At 40.7% G+C, this 10,649-nt stretch overlaps 1 protein-coding gene across 1 annotated transcript; it reads left to right on the top strand.

The window, feature by feature from the left end:
* Positions 1-480: 480 nt before the first annotated feature.
* Positions 481-4,544, top strand: LOC106974902 (vomeronasal type-1 receptor 4-like). Its single transcript, XM_053210105.1, is given in 3 exon segments — positions 481-493; positions 3,576-4,252; positions 4,254-4,544. Coding segments are annotated over 3 exon segments (981 nt in total).
* Positions 4,545-10,649: the final 6,105 nt, after the last annotated feature.

Below are 10,649 nucleotides of genomic sequence, written 5' to 3'. Positions count from 1 at the left end.
TGATCCCAGGGGCGCCTGGGTGGTTCAGTTGGTTAAGCATCCAGCTTCATCTCAGGTCATGATCTCATGGTTCATGAGTTCGAGCCCTGCGTCGGGCTCTGTGCTGACACCTTGGAGCCTGGAGCCTGCTTCGGATTCTGTGTGTGTCTCTCTCTCTGCCCCTCCCCCAGTAGTGCTCTATCTCTCTCTGTCTTTCAAAAATAAATAAATGTTAAACAAATTTTAATTATCTAATCCTGTCTGAAAAAAAGCACGCTTTCATTGGTGAAAGGCTCATGAACTTGTGTGTTTCTATGGTTGTTGTTGTTATTATTATTATTATTAAAATAAGTAGGCTTCACACCCATCATGGAGCTCAATGCAGGGCTTGAACTCAGGACCCTGGGATCAAGGGTGGGACGCTTAACCAACTGAGCCTCCCAGGTGCTCCTCTACAGTTATTACTCTGTTTAGATTTCCTATATTACATGGGTGGGAGAAATGGTGAATATTGGTACACTATATTCTGCAATATATCTGGCCCGAAGACTAGAAATAATTTATTTGGGGAAGAAAAACTTTTCAAGGGAACAGAGAATTCAGTGAGACACTGTAGGAGGCCGGACCCCGGTGCCATGCTAAGACCAGGTTGAGCAACGGCTCCCTGTTGAAGTGGTTCCCCTTCCCGTTCCACCACTTACAAAGGCATACAAAAGCCTTGCCAAGGCTGAGAAATCTAATTCCTGAAGCCTGTGGTCTGTGGGTGTTGGCAGTAATGTTACCCCTTTCTACCCTGGGTCAAATAGGAACAAACATGGGAACTGTGCTTCGCTAGCAATCTATCAACAGGGTCTTGCGGTGACCCGTTTAGAAAGTTCACAATGTACACGGAACTAAATGTTTTGGTTGGCAGCGCTCATGCGAAACCTGTTTATTCTTAGAATGGCCTGACCCATAAGAGTCTTGATATAAAAGATTGTGTACGGCAACAATAAAGTCGTCACTTGGGCCATCAGCCCAGGGGACCCTCCTGTTCCCAAACTGGCTTCTCTTTTTTTCTTACATTCCCCTACCCTCAGGACCCTGATCTCGGTGTTTGTCGCGCCGGTCGCGACAAGACACACGTGTTTCATGGCTAGTCCCACACGTGTCAGACTTCAGTATTTCCTCCTTCCTCCCTATGAGACCCTGTCTGCCTCCAGGGATCAAGGAGAAGAAAGAGCCCTCCAAATACTTGCAAAGGTCTCTTTGGAGATGATAACTAGAAACCTGCTGTTGTTTTCAGCAATTAATAATTGGGAAAAACAGTTTGTCGCCCCCAAACCTGTACTCTCACTGTGGATGCAGGTGAAGAGAAAATTGTAGTTCCATAGGGAAGCGACATCACAGAACCGCAAGTCTGTATCTAGTGGTCTGGCAGCTTAACCTCTCTCTCACATGATACTAGCTGTGGTGACCATCGTGTTAACCCCCCTGTCCTGGCAGCCAGAGAGACTCCAGTGAATATTTCTATTTCAGTCTAAGGGGGCAGAGTCTGCAAGCAAAGAGGGGTATCAGGAGTCTAGGTAAGTGATCATATTGGGGAAACAAAATGGCGCTTCTGGGTTTCAGCCTGGTCCAGTGCCAAAGCCACACAGGAAGGAGGAATAATTCTGATGCTTGAGTTGAATTGGTAAAGAGAGACAGGGTCCTAGACTTTCACCAATCCCTGATGGTTCCTGATGTGATTTAGTATAACCCTGACAGTGACAGTTGGTGTTTAATCCAAGTGATAATGAAATGGGACTTTTAATGTGAATCATGGCTGTAGTTCTAAAATAGATCTGCAGTCAGGCTACCTTACTAGTGTGGGTCAGGATTACTACAGGTGCCTATAACACCCCCATGGTTAATAAACGCTAGAAAAAAATCTACAGAATTATCAAATCCTTTGCAGAAGCAGTGCATATGAATGACAATGGCTGGAGGAGAAATGTTTCTCCAACTCAGGGTGTGTGACATGATTAGTAGAGACATTAATTTTTTCCTATTGAAAATATCCATGATCTGTTGATGTTAGTAAGACCATTTTTCCATCTTTGAATTAGGGGAGGAGCACTTAAAGAAATGACAATATTACAAAATGGATTTCACATGACCATTAGACACAAAACTATCTTGTGAGCAATTCTCCATTTTAAAATTTTATCATATCGGGGCACCTGGGTGGCTCAGTCGGTTAAGCGTCTGACATCAGCTCAGGTCATAATCTCACGGTCTGTGAGTTCGAGCCCCGTGTTGAGTTCTGTGCTGACAGCTCAGAGCCTGAAGTCTGCTTCGGATTCTGTGTCTCCCTCTCTCTCTCTGCCCCTCCCCTGCTCATGCTCTGTCTCTCTCTGTCTCAAAAATAAAATAAAAACATTAAAAAAATTTTTTAAATATTATCATATCAATCACAAGCTCTGAAATTTCAATTTATAAAATGTACAAGTTTTCACATCTTAGAGATTTCATTTTATATATGTGTCACAGGTAAACATGTTTAACAAAGCTTGCCTTATTTCCAATGTGTTTTCTTTTTTTAAATTAATTTATTTGAGAGAGAGAGAGTGTATAAGTAGAGGAGGGGCAGAGGAAGGGAGGCAGAGAGAGAATCTCAAGCAGGATCCACATTGTCAGAACAGAGCCTGATGTGGGGCTCAATCTCACAACCCTGGGATCATGACCTGAGCCAAAATCAAGAGTCGGATGCTTAACCAACTGAGCCACCCATATGCCCCGTCAATGTGTTTTCTTAAGCTATGTTACTAAACACATTGGTTTGGAACTTGAAATTAGTGATACTGAGTTTCTACTCTATAGTACTTTATCACATATTGGTGTTTCAAGTTCCATAGCTCAGAGCATAATAGAGCATTAAGTGATTTTTGTGATAGGTGTCATTTCATTGCTGATATAAAAGCAAATTAGTGTTTCTGTGGCCAATCCACACAGCCAGTAGTGCATTCTTTCAATATAACTTGTCATGGAGCAGGTCTGTATACAATTATACTACAATCAGTGCACCTAGATTTTATGAAGATATTTATAACCTTATTCATAATAGGTCTTAGCCTATATAATAAAAATTTACACATAAATGGAAACTTGTTACAAAAATATAAAAATGCCAAGTATAAAATTATATTTACAAAAACATCTAAATATACACTTGTATTTTGAAGAATACATCTAACTAGCTTTGTTAGAACAGCATTGTGCTTAAAGGCACTGCCATTATACCAGCCCAGTCAGGTTCAAATGTCCCCATTCCCATAAAGACTTTGAATTTGACAAATCACTAACCTTTCTCCATCTCAGCGCTCCTTATTTTGTCCATGAAAATGCTCATACTGACACTCTCATGAAGTTGTGAAGAATCCAGGATGTACATACACACCTTTTCTAGTATTAATCATACTCTGTAGAAAGTACCTAACATTAACAGTCAATACATGAAAACCCGTTAAAATGTGTTAATTGTAAACAATTATTTCTAAGTGGGAGCTAAAGTAAGAAGAAAATATTGAATTCAAGCTGACATGACACATGTAATCATGCCTCACGTCCCCACACAGGAATCTCTGGCTTAGAAGATGACTATTGCTCCCTGGGAACTGGGAGAAAGGCCAACAGGGATTTGGCAATGAGATTGATCTTTCTATTACAGACGATAGTTGGGGTTCTGGGGAATTTCTCTCTTCTTTGCCATTATCTTTTCCTTCACTTGAGAGAATGCAGGGCAATGTCCACAGATCTGATTCTCAAGCACCTGATTGTGGCCAATCTCTTAGTTATTTTTTTCCAAAGGAATCCCCCAAACATGGTAGGTTTGGACGTGGAACATTCCCTTAGCGATTTTGAATGCAAACTTGTTTTCTATGTTCACAAAGTGGGCAGGAATGTGGCCATTGGAACCATCTGCCTCTTGACTGTTTTCCAGGTGATCATGATCAGTCCTGTGGACTCCAGGTGGGCAGGGCTTAAAGTGAAAGCTCTTAAGCACCTGGGCACCTCCAACATCCTCTGCTGGGTCCTGAACATGATGCTAAATATTATGGTTCTTTTCTTTATGACCAGAAAAAGGAGCAACACAACCATAACAAGGAAAAGAGATGATGGCTACTGCTATTGCATAAGTAGTAGCTATATAGTACAGTCACTGTATGTAGCATCAGGATTATCCCATGATGGTTTCTGTTTGGGGCTCACAATCTGGGCCAGTGGCTCCATGGCCTTCATCCTGCGCAAGCAGGCACAAGCAGCAGGTCCAATACATTCTTAGGAACAATCTCTCCACCAGATCCTCCCCTGAGACGAGAGCCACCCAAAGCATCCTTGTCCTGGTGAGCACCTCTGTGTCCTTGTGGGCACTGTCATTCTTGCACATTTGTGTGGTAGTGTTTAACAACCCCAGCCTGTGGCTGAGGAACACTTCTACACTAATCGCTGCATGTTTCCCTACGGTCAGCCCCTGCATGCTCATGAGTTATGGCCCCAGAGTGTCTACACTCTGCTTTCCTTATAAAGGAACACAAATCACTTAAACTTGTCACAAATATGTAAACTGTATGTTTATTCAAATGGTTATTTGTTTATTCACAATCCCCTTCAGTGTAGAAACACAGCTATGAAATAGTCACAAGAGTAGCAAACAAGAATGACCAACCTTCTGCTCCTAAGTAAATAATGTGAATGGCAACTGTAAATGGAATATAATCATGTTAATATTTATGTAATTGAAATTTATTTATTTACTTATTTATTTTTGAAATTTTAATCTTTATTTATTTTTGAGAGAGAGAGAGAGAGACAGGCAGAGCTCCAGTGGGGGCGGAACAGAGAGAGAGAGAGGGAGACACAGAATCCGAAGCAGGCTCCAGGCTCTGAGCTGTCAGCACAGAGCCCGATGTGGGGCTTGAACTCATGAACTGTGAGTTCATGACCTAAGCCAAAGTCGGACACTTAAACGACTGAGCAACCCAGGTGGTCCTATGTAATTGAAATTTATTAATGTTTGCTGTGGAGGAGTTCAGCTTCTATAAAGTGATTATTCCAGAAACAATTTGGAGATTATAAAGAAGTCATTAAGAATACAACTTTCAGGGCATCTGGATGACTCAGTTGGTTAAGCATCCAACTCTTGGTTTCAGCTCAGATCATGATCTCATGGTTTGTGAGATCGAGCCCTGTGTTGTGCTGTGTGCTGACATTGGGGAGCCTACTTGCGATTCTTTCTCTTTGCCTGTCCCTCACTCATGTGCTCTCTCAAAATAAGTAAGACTTTTAAAAAGACAAAAAGGATACAGCTTTCAACCTGACACAAATTTTCCAGACATTGAGTGCTAATAAGATTGTGGGAAAAGTTCCCTAAAACAGGAGCACCAATATAGATTGTCATTCAAGAAACTGAAAACTGAAGAGCAGTAAGTGAAATTGGTGGGTAAATTCAATTTCAGATAGTACAGCCATTGAGGGATAAGTAATGAATTTTACATTACATCTTCACAGAGACCCTAGTCATTTGAAGTAAGACATTATGAAAGGAGAGGAGTATATTTAAAACATTTTCATGGGGAAGTAGCCATTTAAACTGAAGTCAGACAAATGAGATATAATTTTGCAGATTTTTAAAAAATATTGTGCAAAGTGTTGCTTATTAAAAATGCGTTCCACTTGGGATAAAATTTTATGGATTTGGGAATCTGCATAAGGTAGTTTCTTTCTATGATGTGAAGATGCCAGTTGGGCATGTTGGCAGAAATACGTTCCCAAGGTGCAATCCCATGACCCAGAGGTAAAGGATAAGGTTAGGGCAGTGTCTTCCATTACTCAAGAAGTGATGGGGGAATGGCCATTTGGAGGGGTAAACCATGAACCCACTTTATTGATGTGTAATTTTTGGCCTGTGGCTATTGAAAGGAAGAAAATAGACATTTCTACAATTTTACAAATTATTTTAATACTGTTTTCCGCTATATTTATATCATAAAGCTAATAGGAGGAACTGAAGTTTTAAATATTAGAAACAAAGAATTTGTTTTGCCTGATATATATATATATATATATATATATATATATTATGTTCTATCAAAGAAATGAGAAACATATCTTAAACTCACGGTACACTTAAAGATATGTACAACACATTACACACTAAATGATATGCTTGTGTGTATTTCCATCTGTGTATTTGTATTTGAATGTATATACATATGTGTATTCATGATTGTTGTGTTTATAAATGCACAAGTATACATTTAAGATCAAATTATGTTTGTTTTGCATCCAAAACATTGGAAAATTGTAAATTAATGAAAAATAATAGCAAACTGCTTTAACATTAAATTCTATTTTATTTGATATGTGTATCCAGACATTAGTTGTTTAAATTTACATGAAACACATTTTTCATTTTTTTTATGTGAATCCTTAAATTTGAGGTATCTCTCTTGGAAAAATACCCAAATGAATACACTAATTTTTTTTTTTTTTTTTTTTTACTTATTTAGAAGTAGCCTTTACGGCTAATACAAAAGTGCATATATTTAAGAATGGATTCAACAAGTTCGTGTCCAATCTTCATTATACCTGTTATATTTTCTTATTCTTCCTAAATTAATTTTTTCATATCAAGTATTTAAAATAACTGTAACTTGGGACACCTGAGTGGCTCAATTGGTTGAGCATCTGACTTCAGCTCAGGTCATGATCTCACAGTTATTGAGTTCAAGCCCCACATCAGGCTATCTGCTGTCAGCACAGAGCCTGCTACAGATCCTCTGTCCCTGGCTCTCTGCCCCTCCCCTGCTCTCTCTCTCTCTCTTTTTTCTCTCTCAAAAATAAACAAACATTTAAAATAACTAGGTGCTTCTGGGTGGCTCAGTCGGTTAAGCATTGGACTTCAGCTCAGGTCATGATCTCATAGTCTATGAGTTCGAGCCCTACGTCTCACTCTGTGCTGACAGCTCAGAGCCTGGAGCCTGCTTCAGATTCTGTGACTCCCTCTCTCTCTGCCCCTCCCCCGCTCACGGTCTGTCTCCCTCTGTCTCAAAAATAAATAAAAACATTAAAAAAAATTTTTTTAAGTTTCTAAAATGCTTCTTCTGTTATGTCCTGCAGATCCTATACAGCCAGAAGCATTCATTCTTGGGTAAAGATTTGAGGGAATTTGAGTTTAGGGCTGAACTTTGTGTTATTGGTGGAAGAGGTCATCAAGAAGATGTGACCACCGCTTGACTTAAGAGCTTGCCCTAGGCAACAGGCTCCTCATTCCCTCTCCTTCCCTTGGAACGTACACTCTGCCCACTGTGCCTAGTGGGAGCTGTTCCAACGACATAGCCTTGAGAGTAAGAGGTTGTTGAGACCATCTGTGCAGTGCACGTGACTAAATCCTGCTAAAACCACTCCATAAACTTCTAAGATTCTGGCAGATGGGTATGAAGATCTACTCATCTTGTGGCCACCCAAGACAAGCCTCTTAAGTTCCTTTGCTCATTGAAGCTGCCACCTACCAAACTGAGTGGCCTGCCTCTTTCTTCAGTGTCTGTCTACCCTCTGTGGACTGCCAGTTTCAGATTTCACCCAGAAGCTCATGAGTTTGTGACCCAACAGTTATGCTAGAAGTACCAGGTAATCTAGAGGCATCTGTGAAGGGCCAATTTAGAATAGGGTCTATGGGGAGCCCTATTCATTTATACCATGCAAGATGGTTCTGGGGGTCCAGTTCCAGGACCTTGATGTTAGATTTCAGGCAGGTGATTTACAGGAAGCACTGGATTCAGGTATGCACCTCTGTCTTTGGGCACCCACCAATAATGGATTTATCTTACCTATCTCCCCATACATCCATGGGAAGGAAGAGAATTAAAATAGGGGAGGAACAATGAAGCACCCATGGAGGGGATGGTATCGAGTTGGTGGAAAGAACAGTTTTGTGCTACAGATTCTGGTCTTAGGAGTGTCTGGGCTCTGACTCAGACCTGTGCTCTTGAGGCCAAGTGCATTCTAGGTAAGTGGTTCATAGGCTGAGGTCTTTGGAGGGACCAGCTTCCTCTACTGGCTTTCGTGGCCAGTATGGAGCAGGGATGTGCTGGGAGTCTTTTGGACACATAATCTAATGTGTGGCATTTGGGTGGGGACTACTTGGAGCACTAGCATGTGAGGAGTAAGTCCCTGGGACTCAGTGGGAACCCAGGGGCCAGAATCACAGCATTGCTCTGCATAAACACCTGGGTCTGCAGGGTAGAAGATCCCCACATTTCAATGTAAGAATTCCTCTCTCCAGTCCCTTTTTCCTGGGAAGCCTCCACTCTTTCTGAGGCCCTGCCACGCTGGGGAAGAGGTACAGGAAGCCCCAGAACAGAAAAGGAAATAAAAAATATATGGTGTGGCATGTGAAGTCACAGTTGGTGGGACATTATGTTTTATATCCAAGTGCAAGGACCTATTAGCAATTCCCCGTCAATAGTGAAAGTGTGCTCATGATGGTGAAGGAATCCCATGTCTCAGAACCATATGGATAACCCACATGTGCACAGATCAATATGATTAATGATCTATTTGTCATAATGTGTCTGACAGCAGGTGACAGACATATTTAGCCCTGGACATGTATAAATAGAAGGTGTTTCAAAAAGATGGTTCATTGGTAATCAACATGGAATATGATGTAGCATTTCAGAGGATTTGGTATAAGAATATCTCCTTCCTAGGTCACTGATTGAGGAAGGAAAAATTATTGAATAAGTGTAATATGATAATATTTATGGAAATATTGAACCAAGAAAAAAAGAATGTTAATGCTGTGTGTGTATATTTTTCATACAATTTGGGGCATAGTCTAAAATTCCATAAGAAGGAGGATACAATTGGCACAAAAACACACACATAGACCAATGGAATAGAATAGAAACCCCAGAACTAGACCCACAAACGTATGGCCAACTAATCTTTGACAAAGCAGGAAAGAATATCCAATGGAAAAAAAGACAGTCTCTTTAACAAATGGTGCTGGGAGAACTGGACAGCAACATGCAGAAGGTTGAAACTAGACCACTTTCTCACACCATTCACAAAAATAAACTCAAAAAGGATAAAGGACCTGAATGTGAGACAGGAAACCATCAAAACCCTAGAGGAGAAAGAAGGAAAAGACCTCTCTGACCTCAGCTGTAGCAATTTCTTACTTGACATATCCCCAAAGGCAAGGGAATTAAAAGCAAAAATGAACTACTGGGACCTTATGAAGATAAAAAGCTTCTGCACAGCAAAGGAAACAACCAACAAAACTAAAAGGCAACCAACGGAATGGGAAAAGATATTTGCAAATGGCATATCGGACAAAGGGCTAGTATCCAAAATCTATAGAGTTCACCAAACTCCACACCCGAAAAACAAATAACCCAGTGAAGAAATGGGCAGAAAACATGAATAGACACTTCTCTAAAGAAGACATCTGGATGGCCAACAGGCACTTGAAAAGGTGCTCAACGTCGCTCCTCATCAGGGAAATACAAATCAAAACCACACTCAGATATCACCTCACGCCAGTCAGAGTGGCCAAAATGAACAAATCAGGAGACTATAGATGCTGGAGAGGATGTGGAGAAACGGGAACCCTCTTGCACTGTTGGTGGGAATGCAAATTGGTGCAGTCACTCTGGAAAACAGTGTGGAGGTTCCTCAGAAAATTAAAAATAGACCTACCGTATGACCCAGCAATAGCACTGCTAGGAATTTACCCAAGGGATACAGGAGTACTGATGCATAGGGGCACTTGCACCCCAATGTTTATAGCAGCACTCTCAACAATAGCCAAATTATGGAAAGAGCCTAAATGTCCATCAACTGATGAATGGATAAAGAAAGTGTGGTTTATATACACAATGGAGTACTATGTGGCAATGAGAAAGAATGAAATATGGCCCTTTGTAGCAACATGGATGGAACTGGAGAGTGTGATGCTAAGTGAAATAAGCCATACAGAGAAAGACAGATACCATTATGTTTTCACTCTTATGTGGATCCTGAGAAACTTAACAGGGACCCATGGGGGAGGGGAAGGAAAAAAAAAAAGAGAGAGGTTAGAGTGGAAGAGAGCCAAAGCATAAGAGACTCTTAAAAAACTGAGAACAAACTGAGGGCTGATGGGGGGTGGGAGGGAGGGGAGGGTGGGTGATGGGTATTGAAGAGGGCATCTTTTGGGATGAGCACTGGGTGTTGCATGTAAACCAATTTGACAATAAATTTCATATATTAAAAAAAAAAAGGAGGATACAAGACAAACAGCTAAAACTGGATGTGGGATAATTAACATGGGATTTCTTTTACTTCGTTCTATAACTATTTTATAATTACATTTATTTCTACATGTACAGGCATACCAGAAATATTGTGGGTTTTGCTCTAGACAACGCTGACAAAGTGAGTATCACAATAAAGCAAGTCAAGTAAATGTTTTGGTTTCCTAGTGCATATAAATGTTTACGTGACACTGTAGTCTATTGAGTATGCAATAGCATTATGTCTAACAAAAGTATATATACCTTAATTTTAAAATACTTTATTGCTACAACGTGCTAACCATCATCTGAGCTTTCATTGAGTTGTGATCTTTTTGCTGGTGGACAGGGTCTTGCCTCCATGTTGAT

Source organism: Acinonyx jubatus, chromosome E2 (genome assembly GCF_027475565.1).
Source record: "Acinonyx jubatus isolate Ajub_Pintada_27869175 chromosome E2, VMU_Ajub_asm_v1.0, whole genome shotgun sequence".
NCBI classification, from domain to species: domain Eukaryota; kingdom Metazoa; phylum Chordata; class Mammalia; order Carnivora; family Felidae; genus Acinonyx; species Acinonyx jubatus.
Note: the sequence above shows the minus strand (reverse complement) of the source record. Positions and strands in the feature narration are given on the sequence as shown.